The 26186-nt window shown below is 37.1% G+C and overlaps 2 protein-coding genes across 3 annotated transcripts in view; one reads left to right on the top strand and one right to left on the bottom strand.

Moving 5' to 3' along the window:
- LOC149168288 (uncharacterized) overlaps window positions 1-26186 on the top strand; it is a 304781-nt gene that overhangs the window by 126472 nt on the left and 152123 nt on the right. The window lies entirely within an intron of this gene.
- Window positions 4515-7280, bottom strand: LOC149168289 (uncharacterized). The gene is made up of 3 exons (XM_089426927.1): window positions 5483-7280; window positions 5258-5399; window positions 4515-5153 (listed from the first exon to the last, which is right to left on the bottom strand). Exons 1-3 carry the CDS (start codon window positions 7206-7208, stop codon window positions 4670-4672), a joined length of 2352 nt encoding a protein of 783 aa, XP_089283053.1. The 5' UTR covers window positions 7209-7280; the 3' UTR covers window positions 4515-4669.

The following is a 26186-nucleotide window of genomic DNA, read 5'->3' as shown; positions in this document are numbered from 1 at the left end:
CTATAAATTGGTGTTTTGAATACTTTAGGTTTATAACTTTAATGATCAGGTTTTATTTCATCAAGTTCCTCAGCTATTACAAAATCATCCTATCCTTCCTAATCTCTTCCCCTCCCACCCTATCCGTCCTCTACTGGAGTATGTTATGGCGTCAGTTATACTAGTCTAACCATTTATAAACTCCCAGGATGACAGCGTCGGCTATATCGACCTGATCCCTAGTAGGCATCTGGCAGTCATCATCACACGTCTAGGGGAGCGTGACTCACACAGTCCTCCCATGACTCCAGGGTTCGGAGGATACACGGTGGACAACACCTCCACCCCTCCCAGTAGAATCAGGGTTAATACCATATCATTGGATCTCTTTGAGTCTTAATTTTTCTGAGGTTTCTGTCATCACGTGGTCATTTTGGAAACATATATTATCTGCAATCATAAACACTTGTCCATGCATTTATAAAATGTGCATTAATATATTCAAAACAAATAGCTTATGTATAATTCACACATGCAATTACAGTGTAACATATTTTGCCTTATTCTATTCATGTCATGTAACTTTCATACTAAAATGTAATCATTCTTTGATTTCTATCTCATCCATCATATTGATATGCATACATGAAACAAAATTATAATATCTTAATTCCCATCAGAAGTAGAATTACTCAAATATTTAAAGTTTACTTTAATAAGTATAATTTAGTAAGATCAATAACATATTCCGTCTTGGTATCCATGTACTAGCGGAATTAAACAGATATTATGTCATTAAAATTTACGTTTATATATGATCATTTCAAAATGGTTATGAGTCTCTGATTTAAAGCAAAGTAAATATATACAAAACATGGTTTAAAGTTCTTCAAAATTGACACAAGTTGGGGTATTTTTGACATATGATTTCCATATCTTCCCAAGTAGTTGATCCAATACTATACTTGTCCCACTGGACCTTAACTTGGTCTACTAGACGATTCCTGAGCTGTCGAACTCTACGTTCCAGTATACGTAATGGTTCGACCAATATGGTTTCTTCATTCGATACCTGCAGTTCCTTCCTTTGAAGGTTATGAGATCGGTCAGCTATGTAATGCCTTAATACAGATACATGAAATACATTATGAACTTTATGCAAGTGATGTGGTAGTACAAGACGATAGGCGACAGGTCCAACTCTTTCCATGACTTTAAATGGTCCAATAAATCAGAGTGATAATTTTGTCCCATTTTCGAATCGGATAATACTTTTATTCGGTTTGATGCGGATGAAAACCTGATCCCCTACTTCATACTTCCTATCAGTTTTGTGAGCATCAACATAACTCTTTTGTCTATCCTGTGTTTCCTTTAACTGCTGTCTAATTTGTTTTACCTGCTCTTCCATTTCTTGGATTAATTCTGGTCCTATTATCACTCGATCTTCTAACTTGTCCCAACTTAACGGTGTTCTGCAAGGTCTGCCGTATAATGCTTCAAATGGAGGCATTCCGATTGAATTGTGGTAACTGTTATTGTATGCAAATTCGACTAAGGATAAGTACTTTTCCCAGTGTGATTGCTGATCCATAACATACATCCTCAACATATCTTCAAGTACTTGATTTACCCTTTCTGTTTGCCCATCAGTTTCAGGATGATAAGCTGTGCTTAAATTTAATTGAGTTCCTAAGGCTGACTGCATGCAAGTCCAGAATATTGAAGTAAATCGCGAATCTCTATCTGATATAATCTTCTTAGTACTCCATGAAATCTGATAATTTCATTTATGAATACTCGAGCTACATCAGCAACTTCGTAAGTATCTCTTACGGGAATGAAATGGGCGCTTTTTGTTAATTTATCTACTACTACCAGAATGGCATTGTGTCTTTGAGAAGTCAGAGGTAGTCCAGTGATGAAATCCATAGAAATGATCTCCCATTTGGTCATAGGAATGTCGTGAGGTTGTAAGAGACCTGCTGGATGACAATGATCTGCTTTTACTTGTTGACATTCCAAACATCTTGCAACAAATTGAACGATATCACGTTTCATGCCAGACCAAAAGAAGAGTTTCTTGGTATCCGTATACATCTTATTTACTCCAGGATGTGCACTATATACTGCTATGTGGGCTTCCATAAGGATAGTATCTCGAAGATCCCTATTATCAGGAATATACATCCTTCCATGAAATCGTAAGATTCCATCATCTTCTAGTTCATATCCTTCAAACTTAAATTCTTTTGGCTTTTTACTATCAAGACTAGATCTTAGCTTTAAATACCAGCTATCCTTTATGAGATGTTCTAGTACTTGTTGCCTTAAATCTACTTTGATAGGTATGAGAGAGAATATCCGTGGTCTTCTGCTTAAAACATCCGCTACTACATTTTCTTTTTCTTTAATATATGATATTCCAAAGTCATATTCACTTAAGAATTCACTCCATCGTCTTTGTCTAGCATTTAAGTCTCTTTGGGTGAACAAATATTGTAGACTTTGATGGTCACTTTATGTGTAAAACTTCGCCGCAGTAGATAGTGTCTCCAAATCTTTAAAACTAGTACTACAACGGCTAACTCTAAATCATGAGTAGCATAGAGTTCTTCATGAGGCTTTAACTTTCTTGAGACATACGCTATTACTCCTCTATTCTGCATTAATACTGCACCTAACCCATGTTTGGATGCATCAGTACATACCGTAAATTCTTTGTCCATATCAGAGACTCTTAAGATTGGTGCACTGGTCAGTAGTCTTTTGAGTTTAGAAAATGCTTTGTTACATTCCTCAGTCCATTCATACTTAATACCTTTACGCTGAAGGGTTGTAATCGGCTTTGCAATTTTGGAGAACCCTTCCACAAATCTTCTGTAGTAACTGGCTAAACCCATAAAGCTTCGTACTTCATGTGCGTTTTTCGATATTGGTCATTCCATGATTGCTTTTACCTTCTCAGGGTCTACTGAAATCCCTTCACCTGATATGATATGACCTAAGTAATGAATCTTTTCCTGAAAGAACGAACACTTGGATTATTTTCCATACAACTGATGTTTTCTGAGGCAGGACAACACTATCCGTAAATGATCTTCATGCTCTTTCTCATTCTTGAAATAGATGAGTATATCATTTAAAAAGACTTGTACAAATTGATCAGGTATTTGCGGAAAACATTGTTCATAAGATTCATGAATACTGTTGGTGCATTAGTTAATCAGAATGGTACCACAGTAAATTCATAATGCCCAAAGCGTGTCCGGAATGTAGTCTTAGAAATATTGCTTTCAAAAATCCTTAGCTGATGATAGCCTGATCAAAGATCAATTTTTGAAAATACAATAGCTCCTTCCATTTGATCGAATTTATCATCAATTCAAGGCATAGGATATCGATTCTTTACCATAGCTCAATTCAAGTCTAGATAATCTATGCATAATCTTCAAGATCCATCTTTCTTCTTGACAAAAATTACAGGAGCACCCCAAGGTGATATACTGGGTCGAATATGTCCTATATCCAATAGTTCCTTCAATTGACTTTGTAATTCTTGAAGTTCTGGAGCTGTCATTCTATAAGGTGTTTTAGAGATTGGTTGAGTACCAAGTTTCAATTCTATTATGAGATGTAGCTCTCTTATAGGGGGTAATCCTGGTAGTTCCTTTGTAAATACATCCGGAAATTCAGCTAACACCGGATATTGTTCTAAGGATGGTCCTTTTTCTTTACTTACTTCTTGAATTACATATGCCTGACAACCTTTTCTTAAGCAACACTTCATTTTCATTGCTGATATGTAGCGTAAAAATACTTTTCTCTTGATTCCTTGAATTTCAATCGCTTCTCCTTCATCATTTATACCTAGAATTCTTTTTTCATAACAGTCTACCCAAGCTTGATGAACTTCTAGCCAATCCATACCTATGACAAGATCATAAGTTCCTAAGGCTGTGACATAAACTTTTAATTTAGTCGAACAGACCCCTAGGTCAATTTTGCATTGATCCACACTTAAGTCTACGGATTGGAGTTCTCCTGAGGTCATTTTTACCTGTCTGAAATCATTTTGTCTGCACGCTGCCAACCCACATTTGTTTAATGCATATGATGAAATGAAACTAGCTGTGGCACCAGTATCAAATAAGATTTTGAGTTTTATACCATTAATAATACCTGAAGATTCCACTACAGTGGACTGATGTGCTGCTTGATCGTTGTTGACTAATGCATGAATTCTATGATTGCCTTGATTATGTGATATTGGTTCCTTTCCAGTCTTATGCAATATACTTGATGAAGCTTCTGGACCAATGTGGAAAAAGTCGCTGTCGGGATTAATTCGGCAAGGGTCCAAAAGTTGAAAAACTCGGCAAAGTCGGGAGTTTTTTGAAAAAGTCGGCAAAATTAAAAAAACACAAAATTATTCATTTTTTTTAATTTTTTTTAACATCTAGAGTATCCACAACATCAAATAAATGCATTTCCACATAAACATGTAAAGAAAGCTAATATATAATATGTATATGAAGTCTAGTGCTGCATCACATATCAAAATAGTGAATCCACTCCTGAATTTTGAGTCCTGTCTGAGTTTCAACTCTCAAGAGTCAAAATATCAACAAAAAATATAATAAATGTACATCATGAGTCATCTAAAAGTCATCAAGTAATCACTAATCAGTCACTGAGATCCTCTTCCCCTTTTACGGGAATAGGGAATGGCTTTGCCTTTTCCTCTAGAGGAAGAAGACCCTGCCCCTGAGGATACAAAAGGAAATGGACTCAATCGTCCTCTAGAAGCTGATGGAAGAGGTAGTCTCTGTGCTACGCTGCCGCTGCTGCTGCCCACCCTAGATGGTGTCACCTCCTCCTCAGCATCCTCATCCAGCTCTGCTACTGCCTCCTGACCCTGATGTTGCTCCGCCTCCTCCTCCTCTATCTCTAGCTCTCCCTCCTCTGCAACTGCTACATCCTCTAGATCCACACCTAACCAATCCGGGATCGTGTCCAAGATTGGCCTCTCAGTCTCGACTCTCCATGCAGCGGTGGTATCAATATTGTCCAATGAGATGGCTTCCACATCAGTAGGTTTCTGAAGCTGTCTCACCCACAATCGAAGATTGTAGTAGACGTATACCATGTCATTGAGGCGTTTGGATTCCAATCTGTATTAAGGTCATAGATTGTAAATTAGTACTTAGAAAATTTAAATATTAAAATTAATCAAATGAATTCAAAAAATTTAATTTGAAATCTTTTTAGTTTTTACCTGTTGCGCTTTTTGGAGTGTATTTTGTCAAATACACTCCAGTTGCGCTCACACCCAGAGGAACTGCATGTTTGGCTGAGCACTCGAATGGCAAGCTTTTGGAGATTTGGTACTCTGGCACCATAGCTTGTCCACCAAGCATCTACAAGTTAAAAGAAAAATGAGAAACATAAAAAAAAACATTGAAATTCTAAACTTGAAAATTTGAAACAAACTGAAACTTACCTGGCATTTTGGTCGTCCTATTCTGAATAGCCATGTCAAAACAAAATGTGCCAGTGGCCATCCTATAGACCTCCATTTCTTTAGAAATCTCCTCACGTTCTCGCCTAGATGACACCATCCTCTCGACACAAGTGAAGAATCCATCCATCACCTCGGCATCAAATCTGAAACCACAAGCATAAGAAAATGCAGGGTTGAGGTAGACACCTGCAGCATGAATGGGGCGATGGAGGGTATTGTTCCATCGCTGATCAATCACTCCCCATATGACCTGTTGTTTCTCCAACCCCTCGTCTCCCTTATCTGCATAATAAGCACGGATGGCTTCTTTGGCCCTATCCATGGCCTCATACAAGTAGCCCATTGCGGGCTTCTCTCCATCAACCAACCGAAGAACCTTTACCAAAGGTTCTGAAATGGCACACACCTCCTCTACTCCTGCCCAAAAGCTCTGATCATATGAAACTAGTCTGCATATGCCCTCTCCCTCCGGTTTGCGGCTAATAGATAAAGAACGCCATTCCGCTGAGAGAAACATGCTCTTCACCTCCCACATAGAATTCAACAGAGACTGAAGAGATATGAAAGTAGTGGCAAATCGTGTAATGGCAGGCCGCACCAACTCTTTTTTGTTGGTGCATTTTCTCATCAAGCTAAGCACAGATGAATGATTATAAATAAATTTTGTTATGCTCTTGGATGATTCAACAATATCCCTCACAGTAGGAATTTTACCTATATCCTCCAACATCAAGTCAATGCAATGAGCAGCGCAAGGTGTCCAAAACAAGTTAGGATACCTCTCCATAAGCATCTTGCCAGCTGCAACATAATTTGCAGCGTTGTCCGTTATGACTTGGACAACATTGCTTGGGCCTACTTCCTGAATGAAGATGTCCAACAACTCACATAATAAACGTGCATCTTTAATGTGGTCAGATGCATCAACAGATTTCATAAACATTGTCCCCTTGGGACAACTAACCAAGAAGTTAAGAAGGGTCCTACCCTTCTGATCAGTCCAACCATCTGACATGACTGTGCATCCAGTGTGCTCCCATGATGCCCTAAACTCTGCCAATCTAGCAGTGCACTCAGTCTTTTCATCTTGAAGAAGAGGCCCTCTCAACTCTGCAAAGGTGGGGGCTTTGTACCCCGGGCCAACGACAGCAACAGCATCAAACATAGGCTGGTAGAATGGGTTTGTCTTGGCAATGTTGAAGGGAACATCGCTCCATAGAAGACACCTACTGACCAACTTGTCAGCTTCTGCCTTTTCCTTTTTTTTCAATGATGATCTAATCCCAGGTTGTGAACCAGCTGCTGTTCTAGGAACAAAAAAAGATGAGATAGAAGGATGAGTACCACTACCCAATGTACCCATGGGTGAGGAAGGTGATGCTGCTGTAGAAACATTGCCACTCTCAATTCCCCCCACTCTTGAGCCCCCTGCAATTTGGTTTCTTAGTGTTTCCCTGGTGTCTTTTCCTTCCTCTTTATCCATCAATGATTGAATGGCCCGTCGGATGATTTCTGGAGTTGTCTCTTTGCAAAGTTCAATATTTTGGCCTGGAATTTGCCCCAAATGGAATTTTAATCTGTTGATGCCTCCTGACATATGCTTTCCACACAATTTGCAAGTCAAATACATTCTATTGACCGTCCCAGTTTCAGGTATAACATCAGGCTCACCAAACTCCCACATAGAATCCAAAACCCTCGGCATTTTGTTTTAAACTTTGAGCTGGAATTTAAAGTTTAAACCTGGGCACAAAAAGAATGGAAACAAATTCAAATCAGCAAATTATAATTAGTAATTTACTAATTTGTATTGCACTCAGAATTTAGAAACAAATTAGTAAATAATAAATATTAAATAATAAATCATAAATGTATGTACAGTGAAATAATTTATTACAGTCATAATTTATTACAGTCATAATTTATTAAATAATTTATTACAGTCATAAATATTAAATAATAACAATAAAATAAATATAAATAAATTATGTTAGACATAAAAATCCAAATTTTTTAGTAACGAGAACATTTACAAAACACTTGGAATCCCTTCAAACTGCAACAGTTAGTGATGAGATTCAAGTGGCAGCAAAGAAGTCAAGAAACCAATGATCACAACAGTGAGAGAAGCAGCCCAAATCACACAAGAAAACACTTACCCAAGATGCAAAAGATGCAAAGAGTGAATGCCCAATGAAACAAGATGACTGTCAACTAGTCTATTCTTTACACCACTGTCATGTCTATGATCAGACCTTACAGTGCCTATATCAGACCTCAAATTAGAGTAACAGTCCTCCCAAAAATCTCAAGAGATGCCAAGTAATGCAAGCTCAACCAATGCAAATGATATGCCAATGAAAATAGACGACTGTTAATTAGTTTTATGCCACTGTTACATATTTATGTCACTGCTGTATGTGACTTACTGTAGCTGTAGGTGATATATCAGACCTCTGAAATGTCTATGTCAGACTTGTAAAACTCTGAAATTTAATACTTCAGTTCTCTACAAACCATGAAAAATGCCAAGATGAACAAACTAACCAATGCCAATGATCTTATGATGATTGTCAATGAATTTTATGGCACCTTTGTGTTACTGTATGTGTTATTTAGGACTGTTATAAGACTGTAATACAAAGTTCAAAGTTTAGACCTGACGCTTCTACCCAACTTCGGACCTCTGGCAAAAGATTTCAGGACAGTCACTATAACTCAAAGTTCAGAGTTCCATATGGTGGTATCTTATGTGATACAGAGTTAAATTTCTTTAAACTTTCATGATTAGAGATTTGCTTGAGTGTTTTCATGATTAGAGATTTGCTTTGAGTGTTACGTAACAGTTATAAAGTATAAACATTAAAGTTTTAAACTTACCTTGTCACCTTGCCGGGCTTGACGGCGGACGCTTGCAGCTTGCAAATGCACACCCACGGGCCACAACTTCTTCGAACTGGAAAGTTGGAAACCCTCGTTTCTCCTCCACAGCGAACAAGCCAGCCCAAAACACAATTAAAAAATAAAACGACGAATTCTGGTTTTTATGCCCGCGGACGAAATTTTTTTTAACTTAGCCGATTTTTTGCCATCGACTCCCGATTTAATCGGGAGTAATTCGATTTAATCCCGATTTTTTCATTTTTTAAAAAGTCGGCAAAAAGTCGGCCGATTTAATCATTTTTTTGAAAAAATCGCATTTTGGGGAATAAATCCCGATTTTATCGGGACTTTTTCCACACTGTTCTGGACAATCACGTTGAAAATGTGGTCCTCCACATCCCCAACAATTAACCTGTATTGATTCAGCGGCTATAGTATTAACTGCCATGGGAGCTCTTGTTCCTACATTTCTTGGGATAAATCTATTACCATAAGGTGGTCTTGAGCTACCTCTCCTGAAGAAATTTCGGGGAGTCTTTCCTGAAAACCCTGATTGTAAAGGTTCTGTTGGTCCTACATCCTTTTTGATTCCTAGATGTTCCACATTCTGCTGCCTTAGCTACTGATGATGGTTTCCACATGCTCACCAAAGCCCTGATGCGAGGATTTAACCCAAAAATGAAGTGTTCAGCCTGACGTTCATCAGAATCTAAGTAGTGAATGTATTTCACAAGCTTCATAAACCTTATCTTGTATTCCTCCACTGTTTTATTGCCTTGAACTAATGTATTAAAGGCTCTGGCTTTTTGTTGTTTTTAAATATGGAGGTAAATACTTTGCACGGAATCTTTCCTCGAACAATTCCCAAGGGACATTATTCGTTGTGAGGTGTAGTTGTTTTTCCAGATTTCCCCACCAAATCAAGGCACTTTCCTTTTATTGAAATACAACAATTTTTGTTTTTGCAGAAGAAGAATATTCTCTTAATTTAAAACATCTGTTCATTCCTTCTAACCATGCCTAAGCATGTTCTCCAGCTCGACCACCTGAAAATTATGGGAGTTTAATTTTCCGAAGTTCCCTAGAAATATCTTCCTTTGATCTTTTATACTCAAAATTCTTTGGTTCCGCTGAATTGGTTGCTAAGGGTTGAAGTTCTTATTTGGTCTTAGCCATGGTTGACCCTTTTAATGTTTCCGATAAGGCTTCCAATGAGTTCATTATCACGGTCAACTCCGGTGCTGGAGCCGTTGGTGTTGATGATGGTCTCGATGGAGATGATGATGATGGTGGTGGCAATGGAGATGGTGATGACGATGGTGGTGGCATTAATGACGGTGATGCTGCCCGATCACGTTATCATCGCTCATATGTCCTTACCATCATAATGATTCCTGTTTATATAAAGAAAATTTGTAAAAATTTAAGGTATTCATTCGGATTTAACATATATTTTGCAATTTCACATTTTCAAACGAGTATAGTTTTTTTTTGCTATTTTTATCTGCTAGGCAGATCTTACTGGTACCGAGGTCAAGGAGGGTGGTCTCGCGACCTCCTTGTCCTAATGCAGGGTTTTCTATTTTATGCACAATAATACATATTCAAAATTATGCTATGTCCTAATGGTTATAATAATCTCATTTGATTATAATGCTCCTACATTACATTCGAATTTATATTTACATTATAATAACATTTCTATATAATACTATATTTATATATATATATATATATATCATGTTTTATCATGTTATTTGCAGATATTAAATATAAGTGATTCAGATGAGAAATATACTAATTATTTTTCTTAAGTCTTTAAGATAAACTCATTTGACTATTTACTCTTGTTAGCCACCAACCTCAAATTTATTACTATTTGTTATCTTTTGCTTTATGTTATATTACTTTTATATATATTAATTCTTAACTACTGTGCTTTATTTATCATCTATTTCATTATACACTTACTATCAATGGATGTAATCTTTATTTATGTATTCTTTCCTTTTATAATTTTCGTGCTTCTATTTCACTATTTAATACATTCCTATATCATATTACTTATTTTATTATATATATATTTGTATTGCTACTATCTTACCTTCCTTTAAATACGACAAAATTTGCATTAATATATATAACTAAATTAAAATTATGGGAATTAAATATAATAATTTAATACGATGGAAATAGTACGATAATTCTAGGTACAGATATAATTGAAAATTATGTTTGTAGATATTAAAAGAAAACAGTGACCCGACCTATTATAAATCAGTTACATATATATATTTTAAATCAAGGTTTAAGTTTTAATTTGTATGAAGTCCTATGATATGGGATTATATAGCTGGACACCACTCTTTTAATAATGGAGCGTCCGACTTTTAATCGCTGATAGGTGCCAGGCCCTAAACAAAACGAATGGGTCATTGTTTTATTTACACGTTAGCTTATATTATATGCTATGGTTTTGACACAAGAGTCCACGGAGCATACACACCATTACGCGTCAATATGCTGCAGACCTCACGCTATTTCTTAGCACGCAATTAGTTAACAAGGCGGGTGTCGGATATAAGCCTGGGCCTCGTATTTTACCTCTCCCCCTTGTCTTCGCTTGGCGCTGAGCCTCACGATACTTGATTCCGTGTGCTGGCTTGTTGGTGGATGCCCAAATTGGGTTAGGCGCTACCTGGGTTCCAACTCTGTGGCTGCCAAGAATATTTGGCGGCTGAATTTTCTGTGGCGCAATATTTTAACACACGGTTATGTCGGCGGCCCGTATATAGTAACAGTTATGCTTGGTATGGATTCTCATTGCCCGTCCGTTACGAGAGGCACGAGGTTTCCTTCTTATTTTTCTGGAAAAGAGAAATCCAGATTCTATATCAACCATGATTTAAACTTGGAATTCGAGTATTATGATTAACGCCTTCAATGCTATATTTTATATATTTTGAAGTGGGTTCCATACCTAGTTTTATAACCACTAAACATGAACATTTCCTCTTTTAACTTATTTCATATAATTAGAGGTGGGTTCCATACCTAGTTTTACACTTATATTTTTTTTTACTTCAAATACATAAGCCCCCACGGGAAGCATCAAAAAATTAAAATTATGCCGGGGAAACTATGTGAGATTAAAAGCCATGAGTATCTTTGTGTGGAGTTTTTATTTAGCTCTTCATACCTAATGTCACTGGGTTGATTCCCTTACAGCTCCAAATACTGTGATGTAATGATATGTGCCTCTTCCCATACCATATTCTTTGAATATCGTGATATGATTCAAGCCCTTCGCCCTTAAATAATGTCACAGGTATGGCTCTGGTTTCTCTTACTGTGTCACTTGATAGCGTAATCTTCATGCAATTGCTATAGCCACTGGATGTAATGGTATCGTGTAGGTTATAGGTTCAATTTTTTTTTGAATTTTAAATACGATAATGCTATTCCCATCGATTGAATGGGAAGCCTATCAGAACGAAAAAAATAATAATAATTTTTTTTTTTTTGAAGGGAATCTGCAAAAGTAGTGGATAAAATAAAACTGTGTCTAATTTATTGTCCGAATAATTTTCGACAAAGAGCACTACATCTTGTGCTTGCTCTCAATTTTTTTTTTTTACTCTCATTCTCAGGTTGCTTAGACAGATACAGACTCTCAAGGACTGTTACGAATTGGACGTGAAATACGCCACGGTTTATGCTTTCAGCATTGAGAATTTCAAGCGGTCGATAGAAGAAGTGGACGTTCTCATGGATTTATTGCAGAGGGAACTCAAATCCCTCCTAGAGAAGGAGAGTTTGGTTTCCGAGGCGTGCATCCTTATTGTAATAAATTTAAATTCTTAACAGGTTTTAACAGGTCCGAGAGTTTGAGGCTGCTCTAATACCAGATGTAAGGGCTGAACTAATTTAAAGAACCATTTTTGAAACTATAAAGATTGACTGAACTGTAAATATTGTAAAGGAGTTTTATAGAGCTATCTATTCGGAACAGAGTATGAAACCTTAAAAAAAATTCTGTTCTAAATTTATACAAAACCTCATATAACTAATTGATTGATTTGATGATAAGTACTTGGTCTGCTGCGGATGTCTGCTGCGGATGAAGATGTTTCAGAACTTCTCCAGTTTGCTCCCGTTACCAAAAGACCGAAACCACCCAGCCAAACTGAGCATAACCTTGCTACTCAATCCAGTAAGCTTCTCAGTTGAAGGAGACTATTCCCCCATGCCCAGAAACCTCAGAACAATCAGCTCTCCTTCTGTTTGTAACTCAAGTTTATAAAGTTCCGCCCTTCTTCAATATCCCCTTTGTTCTTTCTTCTTCTTCAGCTATGCCCCCCCCAAAACTGTTCTCTCTGGTTTATAAATTGTTTCTTGGCGGTGGGCGCCCTTCCACTAGCAACCCACCGCTTCACCTCCTCATGACACCCTTCCCATGTCACGTCATATATATTTCTTTTAAAAGGTATATTGATTTTTAATTAAATATCCTTTGTTTGATTTTAATATAAAGGTTTAGGCTTATATTAAAATACTTTATCATTAATTTATTTTTATTATTTTATTAATTGATTAATATAATTTATTTAATATTTATTTTATAGATAGGTCGTTACAAAAATCTTGGCTGAAGGAAATGAGAAAGCGATAGGAATGATTTGTCAAAATGATTTGGAATTAACTTCATTAGAACTTCAAAGATTGGGTCAACTTGAATGGTATAAAGACATTATTTATTATTTGTAAAATTTATCATGTCCTAACCATTTAGTTGGCCACAAGAGAAGAGCATTAAGGCTTAGAGCAACTAAGTATTGCATTATGAAGGATGGTCTGGGTTGGAGAAATCCGAAGGGGGTAATACTTAGGTGTGTTGATGAAGTTGAAGCCAAAAAGCTTTTATCTGAGTTTCATTCAGGATTTTGTGGAGGGAATTATGCTGCTAAGACTACTACCCACAAAATCTTGAGAACTAGATATTTTTGGCCTTCTATTTTTGCTGATATGCACAAGTATGTTAGAGGTGTTGAGAAATCTAAGGGCTTGATATGTTAATGATTTCTCTATCTTAGATAACTGCTTGTGAAGTATTTTTATCCTTTTACTTATTCAAACAAGATCTTTTCATATGTGTATGTTTATTAACTTCATCAACCAGCTATCATGCATAATAAGCAAAAGAACAATAACACAAGATATAGGCAGCAGCCAGGGCAAAACCTCTCCAACCTAAGAGGAAAACCCACGGTAATTCTTCTTATAGAATCTTCACTTGACAAAATTTCCAAGACCCATACAAAGACCCTTTGACCAAAGTGTCTCCAAGATCAAGGCTAGAACCTTCTGCTACTACTATCCTCTGACCTACTGTACCATAGATCAGATCTGCAACTATAGATGGAAGGATTAGCTTCCCTCTCCCTTCCTTCTTCTTCCGAGCTTCACTTGTCCAAAATAGTTCACTTGTCAAGCTTGTTGTCCTCAATGCTTTCCTTTAGACAAGAGGATCTGCTTCTGTAATGACCAAAAATCGTATACGCAACATAAATATTTAAAATACTTCGTAGACAAATACATCCATCATAGGATAGTAATTATAATTGTGTATTGTATAAAAGAATTGATGTAGGATGAGTACAAATGACAACGAGGGTCCTGTATATATAGTCAGGTAAGTACCCTTTCACGAACAAGCATGTCTCTAAGACATGCCTTTTCATTATTAACTAACTAACCATTAGTTAATTTACTTATTATTTATTATTATATTTATATTATTATGATTATTATTTATTATCTATTTTTATTTATTTTTACATAATTTATGTTCATAACATTGTCTTCTCCTTCAAAAAGCTTTGTCCTCAAAGCTTGTTGATGAAAGGGCTTGATCTCTTTTCTGCTACGAATGTCTTCTGCTTGATATCTTTTTTTGCTACGAATGTCTTCTCGTCTCGGAACAATCATCTTTGTCGATACAAGTTGATATGATCCTTGGAGTGATATATAAAATTGTCTTACTGAGAATGGATCAAACCATCCTAGATTAACCTTCTGTGGAATCTTCTGATCACTGGAATTTTGTAACAAATTGTTATCAGTAGACTGAATTGAGCTCACTTCAATATTCTTTGTAACATAAGTTTGTTGTTTATGTTCTGAGTGATACAGATTTGTAGATTGATTAAGGTGTCTACTCTTGTGATTCGGATGTAGATAAGGAGTTTGTCTTGTTTGAACTTCCTTTAACGTTTTTATGACAGTTTCCTGATTTCCATCAGGCATTGTTGTTGTTGACTTAACCACTGAATCCTTATTTGGGGTGTCCTTTGTTTGAATGACAACCTCTAAGTATGTTTTTACTTCAATAGGGTTTGGATTTGCCTGAACTACGAGATTATTTGTCTTGATCTCTGTTTCTTTAGTTTGGACTGCTACATCTGGAGATTTTGATGCTTCCTTTGCGACAAGTTCTTTGAACCTATTCGTCAATGACTTCTTTTCATCCTTAAGTTTTTTAATCTGTTTGAGCAGATTTTGATTATGAATTTTGAGACCTAAACATTCCTCATTCTCTGAGTCAACTTTATTTTGGCCTTCATGCTTCTTGTCTTTTAAACACTTGATTTGTTCTACTAATGTTTGGTTAAGGCTCTTTAAACGTAAATTTTCTTCTTCTTGTTCTAATAAACACTCCTTGAGTTCTTTCTTTGATGTTTTAGCTTTCTTGACTTGTTCGAGTAGCTTTTCTTGGTGATCTCTGAGGCGCGAAATTTCTTCGTCTTTGCTGCAGATGACTTCTTCAAACTCTTTTTGCTTCTTTGATATAGTTTTTTCGTTATCTTGAAACATCAAATCTGAGATATCCTTAAGGTCTTCTAATGAAGATTTTATTGATTTTGATTTACTTGTTATGTCTTGAAACATGACCATTTTCCCTTTATAAGGAAACATCAAAACTTGTTTCTTTATGTTTAACATGAATGTACCCAAATCCTTAAACCAAGGTTGACTGAGTATGATGTTAGTGTTTTTATCCATCCTTACAACATGAAATTGAAATATGTAGTCATAATGACCTATTGTCACTTGTAGATCACTAATTTTATACTCGTTTTGGTCAAAAATGTTTTTCTTTACACCAATGCTTAGCTCCGGAATTAATAATTGATTTGCCAAGTTGATGTTGATATAATTTTTAGTTGATGGCGACATTAATTTCACTTCCTTTAATACTTCCTTTTAATGTAATTACTCTGTGATCTGTGATTGAAAAACCATTATAGGAAAAACTTTCTTCCTTTGTCATTTTAGAATTGAGCTCCATCATTTTTTTTCAATAATTGATCCCATTTGTTTTGTCGTGATGACTTAAGGTATTAATTTAAAGTTCCTTTGGACTTTGTACTTCAAGCCTCCTTCAAAAGTGCTTTTTTAATATATATATATATATATATATATATATATATATATATATATAAAATTCTTCAAAACTCTTTTAATCCAATTTCCTATTATCCTATATATTTCCAGACTTTTTTGTATTCTTTTTATATAATTCTACTTACGTTTTTTTTATTTTTGTACTTTAAAAAGAATATAAAATATTGTTTCAATTGGCTCTTTTAAATATCTTATTGTCTTTTAAATTTCATATAACTCTTTAAACTTTAATTCAATTTCACTTTAACGTAAACTCTTAAATGATATTTTCTCCTTATGAAACCTTTTATAATAATACCCGCTTTGTATTTATATATATTTTCAATAATTTTATGACGTGAACTTATCTTTAAATACCCCTTTATAATATAATACTTCTCTTTATATATCTTTTATTTATAATATTTTCTTTTTTTTTTGGAAAAGTTACACCCCTAGTGAAACGTGGCTATTCACCTCTTCGGGTATAATATAAAATATATGTTCACTTATGTACTTTTGAGTCAGTTAATGTTCTCCATGTAAAAAGTAAAACTTACCATTCACATAAAGAGATTTTGTATTCCTTTTGTTTTTCTTTTACTTTTAAAATACCATGGGCAATTACCATGGGTTTCTAAAACCTTTGTTAATGTTTTCCACGTAAAAAGTAAAACTTACCATTCACATGAAGAGATTTTGTTTTTCTTTTACTTTTAAAATACCATGGGCAATTACCATGGGTTTCTAAAACCTCCGTTAATGTTTTCCACGTAAAAAGTAAAACATACCATTCACATAAAGAGATTTTGTTTTTCTTTTAATTTTAACATACCATGGGTTTCTAAAACCACGGGCTTGTAAACCACTTAATGAAGAATCAAGATAATATTATTCCTTCTCTTACGTAAGTTTTAAATATATTTGGAAAGATTCTCTCTTAACTTTATCATGCACTTTTTATCAATAATGTATAACCTTTTTTATTTATTTATTTTTAAATTTTTTTTTGTAATCTTTATATGTACTTATTTTATTTTATTTTTTCTTTTCTTTTTTGAATTTGAATTTTTTTTCTTTATTTATTTTTAATCTTTGTTTTTTGACTTTTTATTTTCTCTCCATATATATATATTAATTTTATTATTATTATTATTATTATTATTATTATTGAATGGCCAAATGCTTGATAGCGAAATGGAGAAACTCCAAATTCTTGTAGCGAAACGCTTCAACGAAAACAATGTTGATGAATTTGACGGTCAAAGACTTGGATCAGAGAACACGAATCTGTGCAGCAGTTGAGCGACCAGAGGATCGAACAGCTCTGATACCAATGTAATGACCAAAAGTCGTATACGCAATAGAAATATTTAAAATACTTTGTAGACAAATACATCCATCATAGGATAGTAATTGTAATTGTATATTGTATAAAAGAATTGATGTAGGATGAGTATAAATGACAACGAGGGTCCTGTATATATAGCCAAGTAAGTACCCTTTCACAAACAAGCATGTCTCCAAGACATGCGTTTTCATTATTAACTAACTAACCATTAGTTAATTTACTTATTATTTATTATTATATTAATATTATTATGATTATTATTTATTATCTATTTTTATTTATTTTTACATAATTTATGTTCATAACAGCTTCCTTGATGTGAACTGTTCAGCAACCCTAGCAGCGGACCTGAAGATGTCATTGTCTTCGCACGTGTGAGTGATCAAAAATGGATCCTGGATAGACTTCTAAGTCTAAAGTGTTCCTCATAGAGGAAAATGAAAGTCAAGGGTTGTGCCTAGAAATAGTCCAATTGCGTAGATCTTTTCATTCTGAATCTATTGCAATTTGAATGGACTAAAATGGACTTCGGATGAAGAAGTTATCGCAAAAAGAAGTTTGCCTTCGTCCTTTGAAAATAAGGCAAAATCTTATGAAAATGGGCTTAAGACCTTATATGCAAAAATCGCATGTGAAAGGTTTAAAGGGCGGACTCGAAATATTATGTTCCATAGCCTAAACCCTTATCAGATCCGTGAGATGTATCGGATCGGAGCGATAAAGGGATAAAGGCTTGGCAGGAGGACAAGGCAACATGCGATTAGCGATTGCGATATCGGCGATCGACGATCGAAGGAGCAGGGACATAGACCCCCGCCGATGCGATACGCGAGGTCCGATATCGACGATCGGCGGATCGACGATCGACATGTTTAAAGGGAAGACCCCCGGGGCCATTGCGATTGCGATGTGCGATATAGTGACGGGACCGATAGCGATACGCTGAGATCGACGATCGGTGATCCCCGATATAAAGGGCCATTGACAGCATGACATGCGATAAGCGATAAGGGCCGGACCTGATGGGATTATAGACCCGATTCCATAATATTTGAAATCCGAGAATTCAGGATTTTTGTGTATTTCCCATGTATTCTTTTTTATGACCATTACGCCATGTGATAGCGATTTGCAATAGAATGGCAGACCCGATGGGTTATCAATGCGATTGAATGCATTTTTAAGTCTAGTAAAATGCTCAATCATGTGTTTTCGACAGTTTTCCTGTGTATTGCATTATGTGGTCATTGCTGCAGGAGGAAGGCCGAACGGTTGGGTTTCTTGTGCCCGCCGATTCATTGCAATAGGAAACTTATTCTTTTGTGGAAACAATCGGGTTCTTCAATGATGGAGGACTGTAACCGATGCATGATAAAAACACAGAGAGCGCGATTGACCAAGGGTCACTGGGGGATTGAAAAAGGTCGTTGGAAGGTTGCTGAGAGTCGCTTGGAGGTCAAGCGAACTACAAAGGCACACAGAGGTCGGGAGAAGCTCAGAGAGCCGAAGAGCCAGAGCCAGAGCCTGAGCCAGAGTCGGAGAGCCAGAGCCAAGAACAGTAAAGAGATCAAATGATCCAGCTGTTGTTGGTGTCCAAAGTGTGCTGAAGATAGAAGAAGGCATTCCAAAGACAGTGAGAGAATTCTGAGGGAGTTGGTGCAAGCTAGACCAAGATCGCTTAGAGCGCTAATTGAAGGAATCTAGTCCAGAGAAGCCTAGATCTGTCTGCAGAAGTATGGACAGCCAGCGGGATAAGATGGTATTCTAAGCCCATTGTTTCTGTGTAAACCAATGGACTTGAGTGTGGAGCTTGTAAAAGAATTGATGCCATAATCCCAGAGAGCTTAGTTGAATTGATTAGAGTTCAAGGAGACGTAGCCCAAAGAGGTTTGGGTGAACTCCATATTATATTGTTGTTATGTGTGTTTATTTATTTGTTGTTTTACTTACTGTCACATGTATTTAAATATCAGCATAAGCAACAAAACTTAAAGCACTTAACAGTTAAAAACAAACACAAGCATACACCTATTTCAAGCACTTTTTAATTCCTCTATTGGTTAATCATAAGGTCTTGGGAATATTTAAGCTTTGGAAGTGGGAGAGGTTCTTGTAAGCTTGACAAAAAGCCTTTAATGCCCCATTTTCAGATCAGGCGGTATTAGAGCTTAAGTTTGATTAACCCCACCTTAAAAGAAGGTGATATCAAAGCTGGTTATACCAGAGTAAGTGGTATCAAATTAGAATGCTTGATTGACAGAGCAAAGATTGCTTGTTTCAAAGGTGTTTAAACAGTCAGAGGTTGATTGTATGCTTGTTTGCAGACTGACTATTGTTTGAGTTTGTAAGGTGAAGGTAAAGCTATTGATAGCTCAGTCCAGGAGAGGACAAAAAGGAAGAAGGGCTGAAGGTATTCTTCTTATCCCAAAGGACCTCAAAGCAATCCTTGAAGCACAAGAGGTTTGTTACAAAAGGTTGCTTGAATAAGCTCTTTGTTAATTTTGTTTGAAGTTCTTTTGTTCATTCTGATAATGACAACTTCTATAAGTGTGTCCTCAAATTCTTCTTTTATCACAAGATTCTTTGATAAAGACAAGAAGCAAGACTTGTTCACCATGATGGATATGGTGAGAGAAATGTATGAGGATGGAAGGAAGAACAACATACTTAGAAAGTAGTTGAATTCCGTGGAGGAAGAGAAGCAGTTGCTTTCTGACAAATTGCAGGAAATCGAGAGGCAACATCATATTGCAAATATGAACCTGAAAGGATGCATGAGTTGGAGACACAGCTCTTTGTTGCCAAGGAAGCCTTAGTCAAGTATCAGCTTGAAGAAGAGGTAAATGATTCCTGTTTGTCTTCAATTTCCTCTAAGGATGATTATATTGGTTCTTTTGAAAAACATACCAGAGACATAGGTTCTAAGTTAATGTCTAAGATGGGCTATGAAGGAAAAGGCTTGGGCAAACATGCACAGGGTATTGTTGAGCCAATAATGGTTGAGGAAAGGCCTAAGTATTTGGGTCTTGGCTATGGACAGTCTTATGGAGAAAGTTCCAAAGTTGCCATGAAGGCCATTGAAACAGTTCCAAGGAGTTTCATTTCTGGTCTTCTACCTCAAGAGTGTGAAGATTGTATTCTTGGGGAATGCAATAGTGTGAAGCATACTTTGCAGAAAGAAGGTGTATATCAGCATGCACTTGAACCAGAGAGTTGTGGAAACTTTGAAACCATTGAAGAGGTTGATGGTGTTCCAAAGGGAGCTACTTCTTCATTCAATTCACCTCCTCATGAAGGCAATAAAGGTGAAAGAGAAAGGTATAAATCTAGTTCTAATCATATTCGTTTTGATTATGTTCAACACGATAAATTTCCATATAAGTATGGGAAAAGAATTGCATGTTCCTTTTGTGGTTTGGATAACCATAATGTTTCTAGATGTTGGAAGAGAATGGCCACATACAGGAAACTTTTGAAGGAAAGGAAGCAAGAAGCCAAAGGTCCATTGGACAAGACAAATCATGCTGTCAAGAGGATGCACATGTGTTGCAATTACTGCCATAAGCAAGGACATATTGCTGCAAAATGTTGGACTCTAAATCCAACAATGCTTGCACGAAACTTGAAGAAGGTGGAAAGAGAAAATGGCGAAATGGAAAGAAAGATTCCATGGATGATGTGTTTCAGGATGATTCACATGTTAATGCTGATGTGCAAACAAAGGTAGCACCTTTGAAATGGATTGGTAAGAAATGGTTAGAGTTCTTATCCAATTAAGATTGCATGTCTTTTTGTATCTATTTGCATTTCTTTGTTAATGGAATGCAAGTTACATGGTTTTACCAAGAAGGTGAACGGAAAAAGTTGAGTAGGAGACTCACTTTATTGCTGCAACATTATATTCATTTCAGCTTCGAAAGTACAGTGTGCTTAAGCGAAAGTTGAATGGTGAAATGCATGCATAAGCATGATGTGCGTGAACATAGGGATGTTGATGATTTCCTTGTATTTGAACATGTATGTGTAATTAACTTGAAGGGTTGATTGCTTTGTTGTAAACATGCATGTAATATTGGTCTCCAAGATGGAAATAATGATGAAGTGTTTCATCTTTTGAAAAGAATCCTTGAGATCTTTTCTACATGCTTGACTTGAAGGGTCATTTGTTTTAAAGGCATGTTTTGTGGGCTTGTTATCTAGTCCATCATTTGTATGCAGATGTAAAGACATGGAGGTGTTCACAAGATGTGAAATCTATTTCTTTTGTTGAAGCAGGAGTTTAGGCCATCCAATTGTTGTCTGTATTTCTGTTGTTGTTAACAGTTGTTGTTGATAGCATGTCAAACAGGTACAAATGAAAGTTTTTGTGAAGCAGATGTAACTTCACTTTTGTTTGAGCCACCTTGGATCAATGATCAAGGAAGAGAAGTTCAAACTACCTTCTGTAACCTTCTCAGCGGGAGTTTTGCATGAAGTCAAGGAGGAAAACAGTTCTTCCCAAGAGGACTAGCACATCTAGGAAGGAGAGTGGTCAAAGGCTTTGGTTCAGAGGCACTATGCAAGGCAAGTGTATGGAGGCTGAAAGAAGAGGGTGTTGTTACTCTCATTTACTGTTCAGATCAGTGTGTCAGTCTTTTGGAGACCAAAAGTTCTTTTAGTGGGAAGGTGTGATCCAAAATGGATCCTGGATAGACTTCTAAGTCTAAAGTGTTCCTCATAGAGGAAAATGAAAGTCAAGGGCTGCTCCTGGGAATAGCCCCATTGTGTAGATCTTTTCATTTTGAATCCACTGCAATTTGAATGGGCTAAAATGGACTTCAGATGAAGAAGTTATCGCAAAAAGAAGTTTGCCTTTGTCCTTTGAAAAGGAGGCAAAATCTTATGAAAATGGGCTTAAGGCCTTATATGCAAAAATCACATGTGAAAGGTTTAAAGGGCAGACCCGAAATATTATGTTCCACAGCCTAAACCCTTATCGGATCCGTGAGATGTATCGGATCAGAGTGATGAAGGGATAAAGGCCTGGTGGGAGGACAAGGCGACATGCGATTAGCGATTGCGATATCGGCGATTCGGGTGATTAGCGATCAGAGGAGCAGGGACATAGACCCCCGCTGATGCGATACACGAGGTGCGATATCGACGATCGGCGGATCGGTGGATTGGCAGTCGGCATGGTCAAGGGGAAGACCCCAGGGGCCGTTGCGATTGCGATGTGCGATATAGCGATGGGGTCGATAGCGATATGCTGATATCGGCGATCGGCGATCCCCGATATAAATGGCCATTGACAACGCGACATGCGATAAGCAATAAGGGCCGGACGCAATGGGATTATAGACCCGATTCCATAATATTTGAAATCCGAGAATTCGGGATTTTTGTGTATTTCTCGTGGATTGGTTTTTTTGACCATTACACCATGCGATAGCGATTTGCGATAGAATGGCGGACCCGATGGGTTATCCATAATATTTGAAATCCGAGAATTCGGGATTTTTGTGTATTTCTCGTGGATTGGTTTTTTTGACCATTACACCATGCGATAGCGATTTGCGATAGAATGGTGGACCCGATGGGTTTATCAATGCGATTGAATGCATTTTGAAGTCCAGTAAAACACTCAATCATGTGTTTTCGACAATTTTCCTGTGTATTGCATTATGTGGCCATTTCTGCAGGAGGAAGGCTGAACGGTTGGGTTTCCTGTGCCCACCAATTCATTGCAATAGGAAACTGATTCTTTTGTGGAAACAGTCGGGTTCTTCAATGATGGAGGACTGTAACCGATGCATGATAAAAGCACAGAGAGCACGATTGACCAAGGGTCGCTAGGGGATTGAAAAAGGTCGTTGGAAGGTTGCTGAGAGTCGCTTGGAGGTCAAGCGAACTACAGAGGCACACAGAGGCCAAGAGAAGCTCAAAGAGCCAAAGAGCCAGAGCTAGAACTAGAGCCAGAGCCAGAGTCAGAGAGCCAGAGCCAGAGCCAGAGAGACAGAACGAGAGCCAGAGCCATGAACAGCAAAGAGATCAAATGATCCGGCTGTTGCAGGTGTCCAAAGTGTGCTGAAGATAGAAGAAGGCATTTCAGAGACAGTGAGAGAATTCTAAGGGAGTTGGTGCAAGTTAGAAAAAGATCGCTCAGAGCGTTGATTGAAGGAATCTAGTCCAGAGAAGCCTAGATATGTCTGCAGAAGTATGGACAACCAGCGGGATAAGATGGTATTCTAACGGAGTTGTCTTGATCCTTACAGGTTCTCTTAGCACCATCGTTCTGACTTATATGAACCTGGATTCTTCACAAAGGATATTTGCCTATATAAACTCTTCAAAGATTCAAAGAACCAAAGTGTTCTCATCTTAGGGTTTCCTATACATATCAATTTCATTCCTTCCTAGAATCCTTAGAACATACTATAATCATAACCATTAACAGTATTTCCAGAGGATTCAATGTATCCTCATACATCAATTGTTCATCCATGGATGGTACAAAATACATAATCAGTACAAAAAAAAGTTACTTAAACAACACACAAGAATGTTCATGAATCACAAGATGTCACAAAATGTTATGCAATCTGCTATGCACCTAAGACATGTGAAAGAAAACAGGTGGTGATCTTTTAATCATAGTAAATATCTTGTGGCTCCTCCTTTGGCTTCTTTTCATTGTCTTGTATTTCCTGGGCGACATAAGATGTTTCATGTTTCCTCTTGCCATTCTTCTTTCGCTTGGGACAATCTCTTTGGTAGTGTCCATATTCGTGACATTCAAAGCATTGAATCTTTGACATGTCTTTCTTGGGATGTTGCTGGTGACTAGATCTCTCAAACTTTCCAAACTTTCCTCTTCTCTTGAACTTGGCAGAAAATGCTTGCTCCCGGGATCCAATTGCAATATCTTCCTTGGCCTTTAATCTGGCTTCTTCCAATTTGCATATTGCCCATAGATCATTGAATGAGGATGCCTCTTTTTTAGCCCATATGCTGGCTATAAAGTTTCCCCACTCCTCAGGTAGTGCATTCAGCACTATAGTAGTCATCTCTTGATCAAACATGATTTCTCCTCGATCCTGTAACTGATCTCTTATTTCAGAAACCCTTATGAAGTATGGAGCTATACCTTCTTCTTTGTTGATCTTCATCTTGTACAACTCATTCCTTAAAGAGATCCCTTCTCCTGCAGTGTTGACGGAGAATAGGTCTATCAATTTGTCATAGATTTCCTTGGCTGTTTCAAGCTTGGCTACATAAGGAATCAAAGAGTCCTTGATAGATTCTATGAGAATCTTTTGAGCTCTAACTTCGTTCTTGTTATACTTAGCCAATTCTTGACTATCAGTAGGAACAACAATTTTCTTTTGTACATGTTCAATAACTTCTTGTTCTTTCAAATTGAGGTCAGTTCTCTTCTTCCAAGCAAGGAAGTTGGCAACTCCAACTAACTTATTGCTTTCCTTGCAAGAAGACATCTTTTTCAAGATTAGTTTTGCTCAAATAAATAAGATACTTACTTGATGTGATGGTCCTTGAAGCTTGACTTTGGATGGTTGCCTTGTATGGGCTTGAGGAAGCTTGTCTATCCTTGAATGCTAGGGAACCTGATATTTTATCCTTGAGGATCTGCTTTTCAACTGAAGTGGGAGTATTCTTGATAACTTCCTCTTATAGATCTGCCCGAATGGTAGATATTGTCTTCTCTTTCATGGATCTTGGAATTTCAGAATGTGGATCTGAATCTAGCTTTGCCTTCAACTTCAATTGCCTTGCCTCTTCTTTAATGTTCTTTATCAGCCCTTCCTTGATGTACTACCAAAGCTCTGATACCATTTTGAGAAATCTAAGGGCTTGATATGTTACTGATTTCTCTATCTTAGATAATTGCTTGTGAAGTATTTTTATCCTTTTACATATTCAAACACGATCTTTTCATATGTGTATGTTTATTAACTTCATCAACCAGCTATCATGCATAATAAGCAAGAGAACAATAACACAAGATATAGGCAGCAGCCAGGGCAAAACCTTTCCAACTTGAGAGGAAAACCCACAGTGATTCTTCTTATAGAATCTTCACTTGCCAAAATTTCCAAGACCCATACAAAGACCCTTTGACCAAAGTGTCTCCAAGATCAAGGCTAGAACCTTCTGCTACTGCTGTCCTCTGACCTGCTGTACATTAGATCAGATCTGCAACTTTAAATGGAGGGATTAGCTTCCCTCTCCCTTCCTTCTTCCTCCTAGCTTCACTTGTCCAAAATAGTTCACTTGTCAAGCTTGTTGTCCTCAACGCTTGCCTTTAGACAAGATGATCTGCTTCCTTGATGTGAACTGTTCAGCAACCCTAGCAGCAGACCTGAAGATGTCACTGTTTCCGCACATGTGAGTGAGCTACTTGATCTTGTAGCCTCCTCCTTGCCTTGATATTCTTGGAGCTTCCTTCTATACCAACAACCGAACTCTTTCGGCCTCAAAGCAACCCTTTTCATGAAGATGACCTAGGACTGTAATGTAGCCCTAATTGTGACCTGTTCCTTTGCACGTGTGAGAGGTTTAGGGCTCTTCTAGCCCTCCTAAACCTTCGCTCTACTTGTCTCTGCTCTTCAAATAAATCTGCCCTTCAAATAGACCCAAGATCGAACTCTTTCTTTGCTAATGAGAGCATATAAGATGATGCCCCAACCTCGCAAATGTGGACAGAGTTCCTGCGGTTATAGATGGCAGAACAAACTTCCTTCTTGTTGACCTGCGGCTCCTTGAATTGACCCTTTCTTCGCACCCTTAGACAGACTTCTTTGCATAGGAGAGAGACCGAATTGATGTGATGAGAGTTTGTTCGAATGAGGGAGGAGAGGTCCTTATCTATAGCCCTCTCAAGGCTGCTCATTAGGCTGACATGACTTGTCTTTAGGCTGACTTACATAGTTGATTTAGCTGACACAAATATAATATATTTTGCCGAAATGACAATGTCTTTTTATCTTCACTTGGAGGAGACTTTTA

This window comes from Pinus tabuliformis, chromosome 4_2 (assembly GCF_031772625.1).
Source record: "Pinus tabuliformis cultivar Carrire ecotype Pingquan chromosome 4_2, CPIR1, whole genome shotgun sequence".
Taxonomy (NCBI): domain Eukaryota; kingdom Viridiplantae; phylum Streptophyta; class Pinopsida; order Pinales; family Pinaceae; genus Pinus; species Pinus tabuliformis.
The sequence above is the reverse complement of the archived record's forward strand: the minus strand, read 5'-3'. Positions and strand labels throughout refer to the sequence as shown.